Raw genomic sequence first — 22,649 nt, 5'->3', positions numbered from 1 at the left:
ATATATTTCTTGACAAATTCCCTTCAGCATGAGTACAGATTGTTTTAGAATAAGATGACATAGTTTCTCATATATTCATGCATTTTTTTCAGTAATTATAGTCCTCACAAACACAATTCCTGTTTCTTATATATATTAGGGCTGTCAAGCAATTAAAAAAAATTAATCACTCAATCACACTGTTAAATGATAATAGAATATCATTTATTTAAATATTTTGGATGTTTTCTACATATTCAAATATATTGATTTCAGTTGCAACACAGAATACAAAGTGGACAGTGCTCATTTTATATCTTTTATTACAAATATTTTCACTGTAAAAAACAAGAAATAGTATTTTTCAGTTCTGTACTGTAATGTAATCTGTTTATCATGAAAGTTGAACTTACAGATGTACAATTATGTACAAAAAAGCTGCATTCAAAAATAAAGCAATGTAAAACTTCAGAGCCTACAATTCCAATCAGTCCTACTTCTTGTTCAGCCAATCGCTCAGACAAACAAGTTTGTTCACATTTGCAGCAGATAATGCTGCCCACTTCTTCTTTATAACGTCACCTGAAAGTGAAAACGGACGTTTGCATGGCCCTGTTGTAGCCGGTGTCGCAAGATATTTACGTCCCAGATGCACTAAAGATTTATATGTCCCTTCATGCTTCAACCAGCATTCCAGAGGACAGGCATCCATGCTGTTGATGGGTTCTGCTCAATAACGATCCAAAGCAGTGCGGACCGACACATGTTCATTTTCATCATCTGAGTCAGATGCCACCAGCAGAAGGTGGTTTGGGTCCTGCAGTTTCCGCATCAGAGTGTTGCTCTTTTCAGACTTCTGAAAGCATGCTCTACACATCATCCGTCTCAGATTTTGGAAGGCACTTCAGATTCTTAAACCAATTTCAATGTGAAATTTCTAAAGATAGCTACAGTACTCAACCATCTTTAGAAATTTCACATTGGTACCTTCTTTGCATTTTGTCAAATTTGCAGTTGAAAAATACTATTTTTTTGTTTATCATTTTTACAGTGCAAATATTTGTAATAAAAATAATATAAAGTGAGCACTGTACACTTTGTATTCTGTGTTGTAATTGAAATCAGTTCATTCCCTTTCTTGGTCTCTTGCACCCAGATCAGTTCCACCCTTAAGAAGAGGGAATGTCTTTTACTGCGCAATAGTAATCTATTAAGTCCTGCTCCAGCTGAAGTCAATGTCAAAACTCTCATTGACTTAAATAGGAGTAGGTTCAGACTTTTAAAGATCAATTCACACTGGTTCTTGAGAAGAAGCTTTGTCAGTTTTCCTTGAAGGGATGGTGACAGTGATACAAAGTTTGTGGGAGGAGCTGTGATTGTTTTGAGAATTATGAGATGTTGTGTTTGGAAAGAGAGATTTATGTACTGAATTTGTATGATATGCTGTAAGTATATAGACAGTCTGAGAAAATGTGAAATATATATGATGAGTTTTAGGTGTTGTTTTTTTCCTTTTAACAAATTGGGTCCTAACACTTTGAATTATCCTGAGAATGTTGCTTTATCTCTGGAATAAAAAATTAGAGATCTGAATGTTAATGATCAGGGATCATTTATCATTCCATCATTTTTAAGCAGTGACTTGCAAAGTTGATGTGGAAACTGTCCCCTATGGATGTTTGACAATAAATGTTAGTCTTGTGCCTTTTGCTGAAATACTGGAAAAATTGTCAGATCTATGTACACATGTGGTTTACTGTTTTTCTCTTCATCATCCTTTCAGCATTTTCTTTTAAATAACTTGAATAAAGAAGTCTACAAACCTCTCCTCATTAATTTCTCAGCACAAACTACAGCCGCTCAGACTCAGAATATTATCATGTCAAAGCTGGATAAAAGGAGGAAGGGAGTTTATGGTCCTCCTCTTGGGAAGCGAATGGTAACTGAAATCTATTTTTTTAAACTAAAATAAATATTTAAATGCATTATTTCTCAACTGTAACCAGAAGTAAAATTAAGCAGGAATAATTAACATAGTGTAATTCTAGAGTGGCAGAGTTCTAATTCTCCTAATTTAGACTTTCTTGCTCCCTATTCTATTTATGTAAATGTAAGGGAGTTGATGTGCTCAGAACCGAATTGAGGGAGAGGGATACTTCTGTGATATACTTTCTTCCACCTATCTTGAGACTTTCTCACAATGTTCCAGCTTCTTGAAGGGATGGCGGGGAAGAGGGGTGGATAAGGGCAGCAGGTGAGTGATATATATCTTGGCTGTTTTCCCTGTCCCATATCCACAGGAGTAACCAGTGCAAATAATTGCAAACTGAATCCACGGTACCCAGAATTGTTTCCCCCTCCACACTGTGTAACTTCACCCTCAAAGGCATATGCTAGAGTCATCCATGTTCAGGTGAGCTGCTTCTAGCATAACTCCTGCAGGAGCTCTGATGTCCAGAGCTTGTAGGGATCTGGCAGCAAGATCCAGGCCAGAATCTTCTTTGCCCAGGCTTCTGATGGATCCTTCAAGATCCATGTGGATCTCAGAGTATCCACAGGTTTAGAAAGCATATTAAAAATAAATTTAGAAAAGCAAATTTCCTTCATATTTTCATTTTCAGGTTGTATTTGTAGATGATGTAAATATGCCAGCACGAGAAGTCTATGGTGCTCAGCCTCCAGTTGAGTTACTTCGCCAGTGGTTAGATCACTGGAATTGGTATGACCTTAAAGACTGCTCCATGATTAAACTTGTGGATGTTCAAATTATGTGTGCGATGGGACCAGCAGGTAAGATATGTGCATCATATGTTCTTTTATACATGACTAAAATTCTAAGTACCTGTAAGAAAATGTGTTACTGTTCAAGTGCTGGTCCATAGGTGTGTTCCACTGTGCATATGCCTGAGACTGGAGAATTCTTGCAAGTAGTGTTCGTTGGTCCATTCCTGCACCCCAGCTGTCCTCTTGCTCTGCACCAAGAGTATAAGGGGTGGGTTGGATTGACCCCCTCTCTAGTTCTTTCTTATTGCCACATGATCTGAGTCAGAATCCTCCACTGTCCAGAACTTCTCCTTTCTCTTTATCCTATAAATATATTCAAAGTTATTTTATTCCTAGTTTGTTGTTAGTGTTCTACTAGATGGTTATACTTGGCTAGTGTTCGAATCCCCACCCTGCGGAACACTCCTGGTCAGTGTGGGGCTTGGATAATGTCCAGGATTCTGTGCTTCAAAAATGTATTTCTTGGCCCTGCTTCTTTTCAGTCAGTGACTGTATTTACTGTCCTGGGCAGTGCATATCCCTGCCAAGTGCAGTATCTGTTGCTCCTTCCCCAGCTGAACATGGCAAGTGCAAGAGCTCCAGCTTCAAAAACACCTTCAATGAGACCTCAGTCAGATCCAGATCAGGGATCCAGGTCACCCGCCTCCCCCATACATCATCCAAAGTGTGCATCCCCCCAATTCCGTGTCTGAATCCAGAGAGAAGAGGAGCAGAGGGTGCACTCACAAACACAAAAGCAAATCTGCTTTTAGAGTCTCTGAGAGACCCCATCCCAATCCCGTTTCTTTGGTGAGCCTTCATGTTCAAGCCTTAAGGATTTATGTTCTCCTAAGCCTCATAGGCATAGCCAAAAGGGATCTCAAATTATCAGGCCCTTCTCTCCAAACATAATTTTCTGGACTACTTTAAGGACAAACTGCCTCAGGAAGACAGGGTTAATTTCCTGCTGCATGCAAGGTCATGCTGGGTGGAGGATGCCATTGTGTTCTGGCATGCAGAGATTAGCAGGTGTATACTGGAAATTAGTAATTGGCATTAGCAAATGCAGAAATAAACGGGTGTATACTGGAAAGTTCATATCATAGATTCTAAAGGTATCTTACTAATTTCAAGCACACCACGCTCTATAATTTATGTAGTAGATTTTACATTATTCTACTGAAATACTATCCCAGTCAGAGTATTACCAGGTTTTGGGACTAGATGGTGACCCTGATACGGAACCCATCCCTAGGAAGGAGTACTGTGGAAAGGGATCTGGGGGTCATAGTGGATCACAAGCTTAAATATGTGTCAATGGTGAAACACTGTTGCAAAAAAATAAAACATCATTCTGGGGTGCACTAGCAGGAGTGTTGTAAGTAAGACAAGATAAGTAATTCTTCTGTTCTACTCCGCGCTGATTAGGCCTCACCTCGAGTATTGTGTCCAGTTCTGGGTGCCACATTTCAGGAAAGATATGGACAAATTGGAGAAAATCCAGAGAAGAGCAACAAAAATGATTAAAGATCTAGACAACATGACTTATGAGGGAAGATTGAAAAAATTGGGTTTGTTCAGTCTGGAGAAGACTGAGGCGGGGGGATATGATAACAGTTTTCAAGTGCATAAAAGATTGTTACAAGGAGGAGGGAGAAAAATTGTTCTCTTTAACCTCTGAATAAAGTATAAGAAGCAATGGGCTTAAATTGCAGCCAGGGCGATTTAGGTTGGACATTAGGAAATACTTAACTGTCAGGGTATAATAAATTAGGGAGGTGGTAGACTCTCTGTCATTGGAGATTTTTAAGAGCAGGTTAGACAAACACCTGTCAGAGATGGTCTAGATCAGGGGTGAGGAGCCTTTTTTCTATCAGAGGCCATTGACCCACAGAAAAAATCAGTTGTGGGCGACACACAGCCACGTGAGGGTTGTGAATGTTTGGGGCTTCCCTTAGGCTCTGGGGTGGGGCCAAAAATGAGGGTTTCAGGGTGTGAGAGCAGGCTCTGGGATAGAGCAGGGGGTTGGGGTGCAGGAAGTGGTGAGGGTTCCGACTGGAGGGGCTGGGGATGAGGAGTTTGGGGTGCAGGAGGGGGCTCCAGACTGGGGCCAAGCAGTTTGGAGTGCAGGAGGGTGCTCACGGATGGGGCAGTGGGTTAGGGTGCAGGTGGGGGTGCAGGGTCTGTGAGGGACTTATGGTGCAGGAGAGGGTTCTGACCTGGTGCAGGGGTTGGGGCAGGGGTGTGGGCTCTGGGAGGGAGTTAAGGTGCAGAATGTGGGGGCGGTTCAAACTGGGGCAGGGGTTTGGGGCGCGGGTAGGGGTGTGGGCTCTTGGAGGGAGTTTAGGTACAGGAGGGGGCTCGGCTGGGGGTTGGGGTATGGATGGGGTGCAGGGTCTGGGAGGGAGTTTGGGTGTGGGAGGGGGCTCAGGGCTGTAGTTTAGGGTGCGGCTGGGGTGCGGGGTCTGAGAGGGAGTTAGGGTGCAGCAGGGGGTTCGGGGCATGGGCTCTGGCCAGGTGGTGCTTACCTGACGTGGCTCCTGGTCGGTGGCACAGCGGGGCTAAGGCAAACTCCCTGCTCCCGGAAGCGGCCAGCATGTCTATTGGCAGCACGCGGAATTCCCCTGATCGTCCCTCCTCCCGGGAGCTACGGGAGGTGCCAAGGCTCGGGACTTCCGGCCCACTGCGCGGAGACTTGCTGCAGGCCGGATTAAATTAAGCAGCGGGATGGATCCAGCCTGTGAGCCGAAGGTTCCCCACCTCTGGTCTAGATGATACTTAGTCCTGCCTTGAGTCCCTTCCAGTCCTACACTTATATGATTCTGTAAGAAACACCTTTTAAAGTAGTTTAAAATTTACTTAGAATAGGACAATATGCATTTTGTAGACTATTCTCACTTTCAGAAAGCGAGATTCTGATGCCCTCATTCAGGTTGGATAGTACCTTATTCTACCAGTAGTCCCATTGCAGTCGCTGGGACTATTCTTGGAGTTAAGATACTTTTTAATGTGAATCAGGGTGGTAGAATCTGACCGAGGATGATTAGTAGAAAAGTGTTAAATATTTATAGCTTAATGCTAGTTTCATTATTTTATTTTCAGTATTTGTGCTTTCTCATTTTAGGTGGTGGCCGAAACCCAATAACTCCTCGATACTTGCGACATTTCAATACAGTTACTATTAATGAGTTTGATGATGATTCCATGTATACAATTTTCTCTAGAATTTTAGACTGGCATCTCTCTACTTGGTAAGTAACTTTTGTATATTGCAAAAGGCTAAAGTAAATATTTAAACTGTGTCTTTGGAAAGTCTACCAAAATACCTTTCTAGGATCCTGTTCTGGAGTGGAATTGAGCATCTGTGGGTCTGATGGATTTGACAAATTCTCAGTATTTCTTATGACAAGGCTTCTTATTAGGAAACTCCTATGGAAAATATTTCTCTTCATAAACCTAAGCTTTTCACTGTGTGTTAGAATCATTCATGTTGCTTCAGTTAATTCAGATGTTTTGAAAATATTATTTCAATTTAAAGTAAATAAAACTACAGTCATATTAGTGATTATTCTAAGAACCTAAGATTTTCTGTAATATATTATACTAGTCCTCACCTATGCTTACCACTCTTAGCAAATTATAACTTAGAATACTATTAGCTTCTTTAACATTTTAGTATCTGTCAGAAGTCAATAAAAATAGAAAGTTAGTCAATTGGTGGAAAATAGAATTCTAATGAAAAATTCATCTGTTAATTGTCATTACAGTATACTTTTTGATTAATTAAAATAACAATAACATAAATTATTGTTGAATCTGAATTTCATCTACTAGTATCTCATTTACACACTGTTTAGAAAAAATGGATTTTGGGGGGGCTTTTTTGTGAAAGTATTTTTCTTCTTTTGTTTAATTCAGGTCTCTTAACACTCGACCTGTGTTTAAATACCAATTTTCACTATGGGTCTGATCCTGTGAAATACTGAGCATCCACTTCTGTGGGAATTGAGGGTTCTCCTTTGAGATATGTTGTCTATGTACATATTCCACTTCTGGTGGTGTGCATGCACCCCATGTGCTCCAGATCAGAGTCTATTGGCCAATAATGTCTGTGGTGGCTGCGTATGTGCCCCGAGTCTCTTTGTATCTTGTGCCAAGGGCATGTAGTCCAGAGTGGGCAAACTACCATTCAGTTCCTTCTCATTGCTTCAGGCTATGAGACAGAGCTGCTTGCTGACCATTTCCTACAAATTACTAGCTTACTTACCTTAACTTTTGTTTTGACGGCATCTCTGGGATGCAACCTGCGACTGTGGGACCACTGTGCCCCCTTAACTCACTAATCTGGGTTGTCTCTCACAATGCCTTACTGGTGACAAGTAGCAAACCACTCCAGTTGCTGTTACCACTCAGTATAACCATATGTGGAGCCCCACACCCAGCTAGATTTCATGAATGCTCCCAGAGCCACTCAAAAATCATGCAGAGCAAGGCACCAGTCAGATTTCCTCAGCGCCCAGCCTTGTACCTCAGGAATATACCGTCTTGCACTGCTCAAGACTCTTTCTTAATTGGTTCACCACTTCATCAATGGAAAGTGGATATACACCAGACTTTGTAACCTGAGCTGATTTACCAAGCACTTCAGTCAAACTTACTGGTAAAGAGAAACATTAGAATAAGTTTACTGATTACAAAAGATGGATTTTAAGTGATTATAAGTGATAGGCAAAAGTCAGAGTAATTACCAAAGGAAAATAAAAGATAAGCATGCAGTCTAAATTCTCAACCTTAATAGACTAGGCCATATCTGGACTAAGCAGTTTTTCTCACCCCTCTGGATACTGCAAGTTGGGTGCAATCTTTCATGCACAGGCTCTTGCTGTTAGTCTGGGGACCAGTCTCCTCATCTCCAGCGTTCTCTTTGCCTTCAGTGTACGTGGGGGAAGAGACAGGACCAACCATGTGGCGTCTGTCCTCTCTTTTATATCCTCAGTCCATGTACTTGGAGAACACAAGTTCTGGCATGTCTTGTGAACATTGCTGAGTTTTGTGGATGAGGCTGAGCAATTCCCCTGGTGTGTCCTTGTGCAAGTGAGTCATTGAATTGTAACTCCCTTGCTGGACAATGGCTGTTAATGGTTGTTCAACACCCCACCAGGCATTGGTTACCTCCCTTGTTGTTATCTCTGGGGATCTAATATCTGGGTGATTCCCCAACTCACAGCATATTTTAGTGACAGCCATACAACACAGTCTCATAATTTCAGAGATATACATGTCTAGACAGAACAATGGCTTTCAGTGGATCATAACCTTTTCCATGATACCTTACATGGTATGCTTTATATGAAATATCACAATTATATATAAATGATGAATATGGGGATTACAGACTACCCACCCAGGTATAGAGTGTCACACTTGTAAATACTCTTATCCCCATAGTCAGTTCATAGTAAGATTGCCTACCTTATTTATTTGCAATTTATTTGATAGGTTTACTTTCAATAAGGAATTTTAAAAAATCCTCTCCTGGTACCAGGGGTTAGAGATGGCCAATCCTAAATCCACCAGATATAAGTACTACCCATCACGCAAGGGTGCAATTAACAACGGACATACTTGAAATAATTTTTTTGTTTGTGGGAGCTGCACATCCCCAGTAAATGTGCAGCAGAGAGGTCTGGCCACTTACGGGTCCAGAACTGAGGAGGAGGAGTGGTGAATTGAAAAGCCTGGAGAATAAGAGGAAGGAGGCAAAAGGCACTCTTTTAGAGAATTGGGGGAAAGTGTGTTATCAACGTAGAAGACCTGGACATATAAAACAAGACTTCCCCAAGGTGGAATGTGGGTTCGCAGAATTGTGCAAATGGATTGGGACTCTCAAGGAAGGATAAAAAAGAAAACAACTACCATCCCAATAAAGGTGAGAAGGAGGTGCCAAAGGGGAATTGTGGATGCTGCCTTGCAATGTTTGTTGATCCAGGGGGACTTAGTGAAGCTCCTGGGGGAAAAGATAGAGTTCGAATGCATTAATGGGGAGAAAAAACTCTGACTGTTCACCTGACTATATATAAGTTTTTGAGGAGTTGGGTCTTGTCAAGGTTTTTCCGACCATCAGAGAACCACTCTCTCCATGAGACATTAACTTGGCTTTTATCTGCCCGGATGGGCCCACCATTTGGACCCATGGCAACATGTTCCTTGTTATACATGTCTATGAAACTGGAATTTTAATTTCAATCAAATAAGGAAGGAGAGTTGATGAAATTCAAGTCTTTATGGCAGAGCCACCCTATACTGTTTTTTATGCAGACGTGGTATCTCTGAGAACACATCCAAAGTGCCTTCCTAAAGTCATCACTAATTTTCATCTCAACCAACAGGTCCTTTTCTCTATATTTTTTCCCAAGCTTCACTCTTTCAAGGGAGAGGCTAATCTTTATACTTTGGAGACCAGAAGGGCTCTGGCATTTTATTTACAAAGAACAAAGCCATTTAGGGCTACACTGAGATTATCCATGGCAGTAGCAGAGAAGTTTAAATTAGTGTAAATGGTGGGTTCTCTGTAACTTGAAGTTTTTAAATCATGATCTGAGGACTTCAGTAACTTGTCCAGAGGTTATGGGTCTATTACAGGAGTGGGTGGGTGAGATTCTGGCCTGCAATGTGCAGGAGGTCAGACTAGATGCTCGTAGTGATCCCTTCTGGCCTTAAAGTCTGTGAGTCTATGAAACAGAAACCTGTTTCTACTCAAAGACTACCTAGATGTAGTGTAATGTAAACTGTGTGAGAACCTATTACAAAATAGGAAAATTGGATCCTCCTCAGAGTTCATTCCACTAGAGCTCTTACAGCATCCTTGAGAAATATTTCCATCATAGATATTTGCAAAGTAGCCACCTGGGAGTCTGTGCACACATTCATGAAACACTGTTCCATTACTGAAACTTCTAGATTAGATGATACATTCAGCAAAACTGTGCTTCGTTCTTTATTCACTTAGACTCCAAGCTACCATCCCTTGACTAGTGTTTGTGAATCATCAAAAGTGGAATGTGTATATGGACAGGAGAAAGAAAGGAGAAAGAAAAGTTACTTATCTGTACAGTAACTGAATTTCTTTGAGATGTTTCCCATTTCCATAAACATATTTCACAATGTTCCCTCCTTGCCACCTGCTTCTGAGTCCTATAGCCTTCAGATTCTGTGTTGGAGAAGGAACTGAGGGGCAGTTGGCCTGCTCCACTCTATATTCCCTCAGCAGAGCACAAGAAGGACATTCATGGCACATGTGTGGCAGCAATGGACACTGCTGACCAAAAGACTCTGATCTTGAGCACACAGGCATCTGTGTACAACTAGATATGGAGAATGTATATGGACAACGCATCCGTACAAGTATATAACTTATTTTTTTTGGTACTGCAGAGTCTTGCAGATGTTATACAAAATGAAAATATATAATATTCACAAACAAAAATAACCCTCTTGGGCTAAAATGGAAAACTTCCTTTTCTGGGGAAAATCTTGAATTTTTCAAAAAATAAAATAGTTTTCTACCTCTCAAAGCTCTCTTTAATTATCTTTGCCTTATAAGCAAGCAAATAAGCTTTTTTCTTTGGAGGTGAGATTTACTTTTCTTCATGTAAATGGCCCAGTAACTTCAAATGGTGCCTTAGTTGTAACAGAGAGATGTCAGATAATCAGAGTGGGTGTCATTTGCCATAAGGTCAGTGGCATATCTAGATGTGAGGCCTGATTATAGCATGCTTTGAAGCCTGTGCATGCTGCTCTAGCAGTGTGCAGGGGCCACAATGGCTGCCAGTCAATTAGCTTAAAGATATTTTGTGCCTGCTTCTTCAGGACTGCACTTTCTCTGCTGTGTCCCCTAAAAGTAGCAGCACAGAAGCTGCCCTGTTACCTTGAGCACTTTGGTCCTGGGAGGAGAAGCTCCTTGGATTGTTACCATCCTTGAATATGATCAGTTTAACTTACTGCAAAGGATATTCACATATCCAAACCAGGTTGAAGTCTCAAACTACAGGGGAATTTATGAAAGTTTCAGCTAGGTGCTATTTGAAACAGCAAGATGTACTGTAAAATGGGGAAAGCCCTGATTATAATGGTGCATTCAGTACCACAATAATAATAAAAAAAGAAAGTGGTTGAATCCTCAATATTTTCTACAATTATTAGTTTTGATTCACAAGATGACTTGACTGGAAACTCCATTAATCCAGCAAGAGCAGTGGAATTTATAAGATTGTCTATAAGAAAGTATTATCTTGAGACTTAAAATTGGCATTGAGAAGTGAATCAGTATTTAAGTATATATAGTTAGTATGATGGAACTGTGAAAATCATTTTATTCTTAGCACTTTCTTTAATTTGTCAGTTATAACTTCACATCCGAATATTTAGACTTGACTCCACAAATTATTAATGGTACCATGACAGTGTATAAAGAAGCTATGAAGAATCTGCTGCCCACTCCCACCAAATCTCACTACTTGTTCAACCTCCGTGATTTCTCCCGTGTTATTCAAGGTGTATGTCTGTCAAGACCTGAAACAACAGAATCTGTAGGAATGATAAAACGTCTTTGGGTTCACGAGGTAAATCTCATATTAGTAATAAATTGTATATGATATTTATGATAAATAATTGAACAGTCAAAGTTGGATTTAGACATTTATTTTTCTTTAGTAATAAAATTTAGTTGAATTATCTTATATCACAGCTATGATGTAAGACCTATGACTAATAGCTATGTAATGATGCCATAGTCATAAGGTTTTTTTTGCTAGCTAGAAATGAGATTTTATGCATACTTGTTTGAAGTATGAACCACATCTTAATGTATTGTGGGCTCCTTTCCTTTCATTCACAATTATCCAGACGACATCTCCTGCCATAAGTTATTACACAGTGTACCTACCTCCATTTCCTCTCCTCTCCCTCCCAATGGCAGAACAAAGAGTCTGTGGAGAGAGAGACAGCAGTGGGCCAGGGTCATGGGAAGGTTGGGTGGGGAAAGAACATGTTCTTGTTCCTCTCTCCCTGTGGATCTTCTTCAGTAGGAACTCCTGAATCTTCAGCAACTGTAACTACCTCTCCCCTAATGATAACATCACAAGCTAACTGATCAAAGGAGTGGTGTTAACTCATCTATTTAGAAATAGGAAGAAAAAGCAAAAATATACCAAGTTTGGTCTCTCTGACTTTACATAAAAGTAAGGATAGTGACACCTGCCACTCTTTACAAAATGTCTTCAGAATACAATTAATATATTTAAAGTATGCATATAGTATGTGGAAAATGTTTTATTTTCCCACATGGAGCTTAGCTTTCATTTAGAAGATAAAAGGATCAACTGTTCCAGTTGCTTCTGAACATTTATTTTAATTTTCATTGTGCTGAAATTTAAGAGACTTTGCACTTTGAAACCATTTTTTATGTGTGTGTGTGTTTCACTTAGATTAATGCCAGTATAAAATGAACAGAATGCTAGCATCAACTACTAAAACTATGACATTATTATTTATTATGCAGGTTCTTAGAGTGTACTATGATCGCTTAGTGGATAATGCAGATCGAGCCTGGCTTGTTGGTTATATCCAAGAAGTAGTGAAAAGTCATTTAGATGAAGACTTTCATGAACTTTTCCAGAGCCTGGACTTCAATTTTGATGGCAAGGTGGAAGAGGATGACTTACGTAGCCTGATGTTTTGTGACTTTCATGACCCCAAACGAGAGGACACCAACTATAGGGAGATCAAGGATGTGGACACACTGAGATTAGTTGTAGAGAGCCACTTGGAAGAATTTAATAACATGAGCAAAAAACCTATGCAACTTGTCTTGTTCCGATTTGCTATTGAACACGTCTGTAGAATTTCACGGATCCTGAAACAACCTCGCAGCCATGCCCTTCTGGTTGGTGTTGGAGGCAGTGGCAGGCAGTCCCTCACTCGATTAGCAGCACATATGGCTGATTATACACTTTTCCAGGTTGAAATATCTAAGAGCTATGGTAACAATGAGTGGCATGAAGACTTAAAAGTCATCCTAAGGAAATCTACTGAGGGTGAGATGCAAGGAGTTTTCTTATTCACTGATTCTCAGATAAAGAAGGAGTCATTTTTAGAAGACATTAACAACTTACTAAATGCGGGGGAGGTACCAAACCTCTTTGCACTAGATGAGAAACAAGAAATTTGTGAACGAATGCGTCAGATAGACCGCCAGCGAGATAAAACAAAGCAAACTGATGGTAGCCCCATAGCCCTTTTTAACATGTTCATTGATCGCTGCCGAGACCAGCTCCATGTGGTATTGGCAATGAGTCCCATTGGAGATGCTTTTCGTAATCGCCTTCGAAAATTTCCAGCTCTTGTTAACTGCTGCACACTTGACTGGTTTCAGGTAGAGTTATTTACTATTTACACATTTTCTGATGGGACACCACAAATGCATTATTCAAAATATGGCCTCAGTTCTTTTCATGTCAAGTAGTTTGCTCTTTAATTCTGTTAACAGTTAAAACATTTTCTGGATTTTCCTAGAATTAGATGGTGATACTCTGCCCTACTGACTTTAGAGGGATTGCACAGGGTGTAAATAAGGTCAAGATTCTGCCCAGAATGTCACAATCACTGAGATTAATATCTGAGTAAATACAGTACAGTAGAAATTAGAGAATGACCTATCCAATTTACTCAGCTTGCAAAATCTCAGTGATGATTTGCCAGGTGCCCAAAAAAGTTTAGGTCTGGTATGGATTGGCAAGAATTAGTAGAGAAATCTCCCAGTCCCAAGCATGACCTTCTTCCCTACTAACTTGTAAACTACTATAATCTATCTATATGGTATGTAACAGTAAGGTTCAAAATTTGATCATACAAGTTAGGAAATTCAGACTTATGCTATCCTTAAAATGCATAGCTGTATCCCTGAGCCTCATTTTAAAGAGAAGAGGGTAAGTTATAGCCAGTCTTTTTAGCATATGCATAGTGTCCCTCAGGTGGCACATGACTGGGATTCACCACCGAATTTGGTTCGCTGGTTGGATCATTAGCTTCCCTGGCTTGGGCCAGGTACTGATGGGGAGTGCAACATGAATGCTGATCCATAACTGTTATCCAGGGTTTTCAGAACCCCCAACAGTGGTAACTTAACTATTTCACTCTAGTCAGTTTTCAGAGTGGCAGCCGTGTTAGTCTGTATTCGCAAAAAGAAAAGGAGTACTTGTGGCACCTTAGAGACTAACCAATTTATTTGAGCATAAATAAGGCAGTGTCAGGAATAAATCAGTGGGAACAGAGCAATTCCGTCTGATAAAAGATTCATGCAAGTAAGCGTGCTCTATCTAAATCTGTAGTTTATTAGATTTAAGCACACACAGACATAAGTAATAAGTTTAGAACATCCCAGATATTCACCTAACATCTGGAACAGTATTGAGTAATTAACAGCTGGTTCACAGTGGCCAGTTGCTCACCCACTGAGGAGAAAAGGTGTCAGAAAAAACATCTCTCAAGATGGCTTCAGAGGACTGTTCCAAAGTACACTCTATTATCTAAACTTTTTATAGCTAACTTCTAGAAAAAACATAGGTCATAATGACCCCTACTGGAGGATCACTTTTTTTAACTTTCAATAAGCTTCTAATATCAAAGGCATTTAGACTCAAGGTTTTTATCCAGTTATCGTCTTTCATTTTCCGTTATTTACTTTTTTCTCACAGTCAGGAATGAGAGGAGGGGTTGGATGGGGCAGCAGGGGGCAGTCAGGGGCGGGGGTCCAAGGGCGGTCAGGGGACAGGGAGCAGGGGGTGGTGGATGGGGCAGGAGTCCTGGGAGGGGCCATCAGGGGACAGGGAACAGGGGGTTTGGATGGGGGGCGAGAAGCAGGGGATAAGGGTCAGTTGGGTAAGGGTCAGGGGCCAGGCCACGCCTCTCCTAACTGGCCCTCCATACAATTTTGGAAACCCGATGTGGCCCTCAGGCCAAAAAGTCCCTCCTGGAGCAAAGGATTTTGCTCCCCCAAAAAGGTTTGAGGGAGAGGGAAGAGCTGGCTAGATATAGCTCTTGTTTCCTGCCTCTTCTTGAGAACTTGAGGGAGTTCCAAGCTGTCTAGAGGAGGGAGAGAGCTCATGCAAATAAGCTCCCATCTTTCACATTCCTCAGCTCCCTAGCCTGATCCTGCCCTTTCTCCCTCTTTGAAGCTCTGCAGCCTTCTGAAGTTTCTCCAGTCCTTGGGTTATATTAACACACCTGTACAGCTTAAAGGGAGAGGAACAGTAAATTCTAGGCAGCTTTTGACTAACCTTTAAAAATACTTAAATCCTGTTTTCTTTGGAGGTGGGATTCTTTCACCCTGAATCCCAGAGAAAGTTTAGTGGCAAAGCATCTTTCACAACCTTTTGAAGTGGTGAAAAACCATTTAAAATGAATTAAATATTCACTTTGGTGAGTAATTAAAAAGCCACTCAGGATGTTTACTACAGTTAAATTAAAGTGTGGGTAAAAATGAAGATATTTCTTTATTTTTCAGTTTTTAGCACCAGTTATTTACACAAGTAGATATATAAACTTTTCGCAGAATCCTATTTACCAGCACAGAGTCTTACTGTTGGTAAGGAACAGAGCATGTACAGTGACGAGTGCACTTAAGTTGAAATCCTTATTAATAATTTTGCGAGCTTGCAGTCAATTGATAAATCACATATTAACATCTGAGAAGTGGTTTATGAATTTTGGAATTTATGGAATTCTGTAAAATGCTTACTGATATTTTGATATGAATATTTTTTTAAATGCAAACAAACAAAAACAAGTTGCTGAAAATGTTTTTAATTAGTGTTGTGCTGGACACTGACAAACTCAACATGCTTCATTTATGACCTACTGTATTCTAAGAAGCAACAAATCAAGAGTTATAATCCAGAAATGATTGTTGTAACTTTGTCTTGCAGATCTGCCACTGAAAACATATTTTTAAATATTCACATCAAAATACTGTTTAGTATTTAGATCTCTTTAACTTGTGACTGCAGGGTGCATGCACATATAGGCCACAATCCTGAAAAGCCTTACTTGCACACATGCTTAATTTTTTGTGTGATTAATCAATGGAACAACTCATGTATAAAGTTAATCTATCAGTTAGTCTTATCGGGTTTAGAGCAATAGAAAATTCTGTAAATTCTATGTACACAGATACAAGTGAGGCATAAATAGTGTGTGTCATTCACACATCCTTCCTCCACAATCTGTAGAGCAAAAAGTGTAAGCACTGATTGATATCAGCATGGTAAGTTCCTCTGAGATTCTTCATTTTGCTAGGTAAGCACTGGGCCCTCTATAAAAGTTAAAAGTTTAGTTTTCTCATGATAATAATGAAATTAAAAATAAATCTTAATAAAGGATAGTATCCAACTTCGATATACTCAGAAAGCAAGACATCTGTGTAATGCAATATGTTTTCATATTTCAGTCTAATAATTGAATGTATTGGTATTATCGTGTGCATTTTCTTATGCAATTTTGCAGTTGTTGGTTTAAAGTATGATTCTGATCTGAAAAGTGACTGTAAACATGGTAACTCTTTACTTAATAAGCTGTCTCCCTGTGTGTCAGTCATATCCTTTGATTGTAGTAATTAAAATAAGATTTTACTATTTTTTACACCTCTTAGCTATGAAGAGTTAAAATTACTAAGAGAGTATCATTCTTTCTTGTGCATTCTCAGCAGTATTGTTATCTAAGCTCCAGTTGGTGACACCTTTGTAAACCCACTGAAGGTTGCACAGAGGTAATTTGAAAAAAATGGGGTTTTACTGAGAGCCCAATTTGGCTAGCAAAATCTGTATTTGGACAATGATGTTCAAGAAGGAAAGAACCCAAATGGACTTGCAGGGCCCAAATTGAGTTTGTAGTGTTAGCAGTTAGAAAAAAGACAATTTTTTACTTGTAAACTCAGTGTTGGTAATATGGAAATCAGTGAAAAAACAATTAACCAAGAATCCCACAATGACACTTCTATGGAGTCACTTTTCAAAGTGCAGCTGTATTTCAGAGTTCTTCTGTACCCCAGTTTACATTTGAATTCTGTTTATTTGCTTTATATCCAGGTTTACAAGTTTTGGAAATAAATGTTAAACTAAATATGTTTTTAAAAGACTGTTTTACTTTTTATAGAAACAACAAAACAGTTGTTCTCTGCAGTAAATTTTGATGATTAAACAAAAATTCAGGATTTTTTTCTCCAAAAATAATGAAAATAAGCTTTCATTAGATAATGTTATAGCCATTCTTTATATGGAAAGTTTATGTGAAGAGAGCATATATGTGTTTATTTTAATAATATTCTGACAAATTGGTAACATACTGTGCTTTTGCTTATTGGATGAGTTGAGGGAAAGTTTGCCCTTGGTTGAGCCCTGGCAACTCTTTGACTTTAGTGGCAGTTGTCCATCATGACCAAAGGCAGAATTTGAGTCTTTTCATTTTTCACAGTAAAGCCCCAATTATCTGACTTCCATTTAATCAAAGGTTGGTCAGATCGTCTATGGCAATACTATGTGCCCTGCATTGCACTCACCCTACTTATTTGAAGCCTCATTTTTCTGAAGTTTCATATTGAGGGAAGGATTTTCAGAAAACTAGAGTTGTTCTGTATTAGGTTTTCCTTTTGTATGTGAACGTAGAAATGAAAAACTCTCCGTGTAATAACTATTTGTATGATAAGTGAAGTAATATTATGTTTATTTTCAATTTAGACATGGCCTGAAGATGCATTGCAAGCTGTTGCCTCTCGCTTCTTGGAAGATATTGAAATGTCAGAGGCAACACGCGAAGGCTGTATTGATATGTGTAAAAGCTTTCACACTTCTACCATTGCTTTGTCTGACCTGTTCCATACTGAGCTTCAAAGGCACAACTATGTTACACCTACCTCATACCTGGAATTAATCTCCACATTCAAAACCTTACTGGAAAAGAAACGCACGTAAGGATATATAACATGCATTTTGATAGGGGAGTCCAAAGTTCCTTGAAAATATTATTTTCTACATGTAATTAATTTGTGTAGCTAAACTAATAAAAAAAGTTAAGAATACTTAGATTGCCATTTCTTGGCTACATTTGCACTCAGTGGACTAAAGAGCAAGTTAGACCTAGTTTAATTCTTGTATTCCATTAGGCCAGTTCTAATATTCATTATTAAGTTGATGCCTATTGATACTTTAAAATATCAATTTTTTTTCTTCTGATGCAGTCCCAGACCCTAGAAATTACATCTGTTCTGCAGGGTGAATATCACTGAGTAACTCTGAGTTGCGGTATAAAGACACTCCCTTCCTTCATGATGGGTGGAGTTTTAGGTCTCCGAGACTGTATGTAAGCTCTGAGGGAAAATAAAAGGGCTCAGGGACTTAGTATAGTCATGCAGAAATCTAGGGATATTCCTCTAGGTCACCAGTGTGCCTAGGTCAGTAGTGACCGAAAGTCATTACCATCAGAAGACTCTTTCATGTCTTAGTGAAAAGAGTAGGAAGTTTCAGTTCCTACTTGTCCAGAACCTCATTATTTCCTCTTGACTAATGCAACCACCTCCTCTCTGAACTTCTTGATACACAGATTACTCCCCTCAGTTCCATATAAAACACAGCTATTAAAATAATATTCCTTCTGTGTCCTTCTACTGACTCCTCCTCCATCATATCACATCACATTCCAACTTCTCATTCCTAAAGGCCTTCATAACTCTGCACCCATCTACTTTCCCACTCTTGTCTTTTATCTTGTCACCCTGCCTCCACATCTGTTCTTACAGTAAATCCAGCCTTGATCACTCACTTGTCATTTTTCATACCTTTAAGAAGCTTGCACATAACTGAAGTAGCGTAAAGGAGTCTGAGTGTAAATGAGAATCAGGCACAAGCACTATATTGCACCGTCTGATGGGCAAATAAAACAAGATGGCATGGTGTTTAAATTTCAAGAATGGTGGGAAATTAGAAATTTGGGGAATGGGGCCAAGAAAATTGATAATATATTTATAAAAATGTCTGTAAAATTAAGCACTGCTTGATATTACTTTTAGTGAGGTGATGAAAATGAAAAAACGATATGAAGTTGGCTTGGAGAAACTGAATTCTGCTGCATCACAGGTGGCTTTGATGCAGTATGAGCTGGAAGCCCTACAGCCTCAGCTAAAGGAAGCTAGCAAACAAGTTGATGAAATGATGCTGGTTATTGAAAAGGAGTCCTTGGAGGTAGCTAAAACTGAAAAAATAGTGAAAGCTGATGAAGCTGTGGCGAATGAGCAAGCTATGGCTGCAAAAGCAATCAAAGATGAATGTGATGCTGATTTGGCACAAGCCTTGCCGATTCTGGAAAGTGCTCTGGCTGCTCTTGACACTCTTACTGCACAGGTAAAGCTAACTATATGTATTTATACACTGACCAGGTATTCAGACTAACAAAAACAAACCATGTCTGCCTTCAAAGAAAATCTGAATATGCTACATTGCTATTAATTGTCAGATTTCACATTGTTACTGAATTAAAAGTTGCATAATTTTGTAGCATCTGAAATTTCTTAAAACATTTAGTTTCAAAATCAAGGCATTCTTTTATTTTCATTCCCTGCTTGGACAGCTATAACATAAGCTAGTGAACTATAACACTTATATGCTCAGGAGGTATAAAATCAAACATTTCTCACTAGTCATTTTAAAATTCATAATCATAATAATATTCTGAATCAACAAATGGCAAGTTAAAAAGAATTTTCCTGATTGCTTCCTCAGCAAAACTGCATACTTGCCATGTAATTGTTTCGATATATTCACATAGATATCTGTCCTTTCAGAGACTAGAAACAGAGGCTGAGTTTCTGTGCTACACCTTTAACTTGCAGCCCAAGGGGAGGTAGTGAGGGGTAAGGTGGCTTTATGCCATCTTTATGCCCTCCCCAGCTGCTCTGGTGCTGGAAAGAAAGAGGCCCTAGACATAACTTATATAACTCTGGGGGCTATAATCCCTGCAAGCTGCGTGGCCACAGCCTATATAGTGCCATGCAGGCGCTCAGGGAACCCGCCTGAGGACCGCTGCGGCTGGAGGAGGACACCCCTCCCCCGGCCCTCCTCTCCCGGTCCCCACCGCAGTCGCAGCTGGAGCGGTCCAGCTCAGCTCCAGGCGCAGCCTGGCCCCTACTACAGTGCCCCTCCCCTGGCCTGAATCCAGCCCTGGCCCGGACCTGCTGGGGTTGGGGCACCTATCCTGAAGCCCTTGCTGCGGGGAGAGGCGTCCCCTCCCAGTCCAGGTGCTGCTGCAGGGAGAGAGAGCTGGGGGGAGTCCTGGAGCATCCTTGTGTACCCCAAACCCCTCATATTTCCAGCCCTACTCCGGAGCCCGCACCCCAGCCAGCGCCCTCACACCCCTGCACCCCAACTCTCTGCCCCAGCCCTGAGCCCCTTATCCCCAGCCCCCCCCCAGAGCCCACACCCCCAACCAGAGCCCTCACACGCCTGCAGCCCACCCAAACCCTCTGCCCCAGCCCTGAGCCCTTTCCCACACTGTGAACCCTTTGGCCCCACCCCCACCAGATGAATTTTGTTATGTGCACCAATATGAAGGTGATGTGTTACACACCACCTCCATATTGGTACACATAACAAAATTCATTCCGCACATGGGTGGGAGAGATTAGAGGGAGCACTGCCTGGGGGTCAGTCTAAATGACAGCAGCCACTCTTTGGGCCACCGCTGTGTCTGGAATTTCTGCAGTACTGCAGGCAGTGATTCTGTCTCCAACACACACCTTACTACACCAGGACTTGCACAAGGGCTCCTGGAGGGCAATCTTGCACAGTGCCTGTGCTAGGGGAATCCTCTTCCAACCAGAGCTGGGGCTTGTAATGCCCCTTTATAACACTCCAGGCCTTTTGCCCAGTGGAAAGGGGACTGCATGGGGGAAAGGATCTCTCACTCTGTGTCAGTATAAAGGTTCTAGTGAAAGCCATCCTTCCATAGTAAATCCATGTGGCTGAGAATAATTCCAAGAAAACAACATTCTTCTTTGAGTGCTGGTCTTTGTGTATTTCACTATTGGTGCACTTTGCGCTCCATTTGTCCAGAATCAGATAATTTTGAAAGCAGCGTTTATTGGTCTGCACAGGTACCCTTGCTCTGCTTGTGCCTCCAACTGAGGAGATAAAGGGTATAGCAGACCAACTGCCTCTCTAGTTCCTTCTTTCCGCTTCCTGGCTTGGGTTGGAACCTCCAGTGTCAGAAGCTTAGTCTTCCTTTATTCTTCAACCTCTAAATACATATGTATATATTTTGTAAATAGTTTTTAGAATTTTATCCATTATTTTTAGCTAAGTTTTGTAGTTTGATAGATTCCCCACTGTAGGGAATTCAACCCCCCTGCCCCCACATACACATCTTGATATGAGTACTGGACTATGGCCGGGACTCTAGGCTTCAAAATTGGTTTCTTGCACATGCTCCTTCTAAGTCAGTGACAACCATTAACGCTGCCTGTACTGCCTTAGGGAAGCTCAGGTTGCAGCAAGATATGATATCTGCTGCTCTTTCCCCATTCATACCTTAAGAAGCACTTAATGGAGAAGGCCATAAGGTTGCACTTTGACCCAGGCCAGGGGGACCTCCCCTCCCATACATTGGGCTGACTCAGCAAAGAGTGTGCCTCCTTATGTAAGGTTCTACTGAGCAATAAGGAAATCTACCCATACAGATCCCCCACTGGAGTCTTGTCATTGATAGGGGGCAGGGAGCACTCTCATAAACACAAGAGCAAATTCTCCTCTAAATCTACTTCAAAGAAGACAGATACAGGCGTGCCTAAGTTGAACAAATCTTTCTGCTCCCCTCATGAAGACTTAGAACGTACTAAATCTTAGGGTCTTGACAAAAAGCCCATAAGTTGGGACCAGACGATGCTCTGGCAGCAATGGTGCTACTGATACCAACTAAGCCTAAACTCTGGAAACCAACAGTACTACCAAAAGGCAGTCATTGCCAGCCTCAATCAACAGCTGTACTGGCTCTGCCTCACACAGCTGAGGCACAAACTATGTCTGCTCTGTTGATCTGGGCTGATAGGACCCCTCACACTCCAGGGAGAGCAGAGTCTTACATTCCACCTGATGACATCTTTGCTTTGCCAGATCTCCAATCATCCTCCTTGTCCCCAACTGGCCCATAAAGTTTTGGTTCCCAAGTCTCCTATGTATGTCCTCTTGGTCACTGATCAGCATTCATTCCTTTTCCAATAACCTGACAAAGGGGAAGGGCAGAATCAAGCATCTCAACTTCCAACCACTCCAGCTCAGGGCGTAGTTTTGGGTGGCCATTAACTCTAGAACATGCAAAACATTCTTAGTAAAAGTTGAAAGGATTCTACTAGGAAATGTTATTTAGCCAACTGGTATTCATCTGATTCTTTCCCTCAAAACAGCTTGTCTTTCCATCAACTCTTTATGGGTTCACCTGCCAGCAATCAGTGCATACCACCCACTTTCACATGGTCACTCAATTTTTGCTCACCTGCTGACTACCAGGTTCTGGAATGACCTAGTTAGAAATTTTCTGGCAGTAAGAAAACCTTCTCTCAATGGGACTTAAATCTTGTTCTATCAGTGCTCACCAAGCTGCCCTTCAGACCGCTAGCGACCAGATGTTCCATGTCTCTCCTGTCTCTTAAGGTTGTATTCCTCGTAGCCATCACCTCAGCCAGGAGGGTGGGTCAGCTTGGAGTACTGATGGTGGGATCTGCCTTACATCATATTCCATAGAGACAGTTTCATTGTGTTTACATCCTAAGTTCACCCCCATAGTTTTTTTAGAATTTCACCTGAATCAGT

General features: G+C 40.8%; 1 protein-coding gene across 1 annotated transcript in view; it reads left to right on the top strand.

The window, feature by feature from the left end:
• The window catches only part of DNAH7 (dynein axonemal heavy chain 7), a 270,571-nt gene that overhangs the window by 149,650 nt on the left and 98,272 nt on the right, over positions 1-22,649 (top strand). The window contains exons 36-42 of the mRNA XM_084642935.1: positions 1,763-1,918; positions 2,601-2,769; positions 5,867-5,993; positions 11,144-11,363; positions 12,302-13,174; positions 17,532-17,761; positions 18,860-19,190. Of these exons, the coding sequence (XP_084499061.1) occupies positions 1,763-1,918; positions 2,601-2,769; positions 5,867-5,993; positions 11,144-11,363; positions 12,302-13,174; positions 17,532-17,761; positions 18,860-19,190 (2,106 nt within the window). The remainder of the gene's footprint in view (positions 1-1,762; positions 1,919-2,600; positions 2,770-5,866; positions 5,994-11,143; positions 11,364-12,301; positions 13,175-17,531; positions 17,762-18,859; positions 19,191-22,649) is intronic.

Source organism: Lepidochelys olivacea, assembly GCF_965140295.1.
Source record: "Lepidochelys olivacea isolate rLepOli2 genome assembly, chromosome: 11".
Classification (NCBI taxonomy): Eukaryota; Metazoa; Chordata; order Testudines; family Cheloniidae; genus Lepidochelys; species Lepidochelys olivacea.
This window is presented reverse-complemented; position numbering and strand designations above follow the sequence as displayed.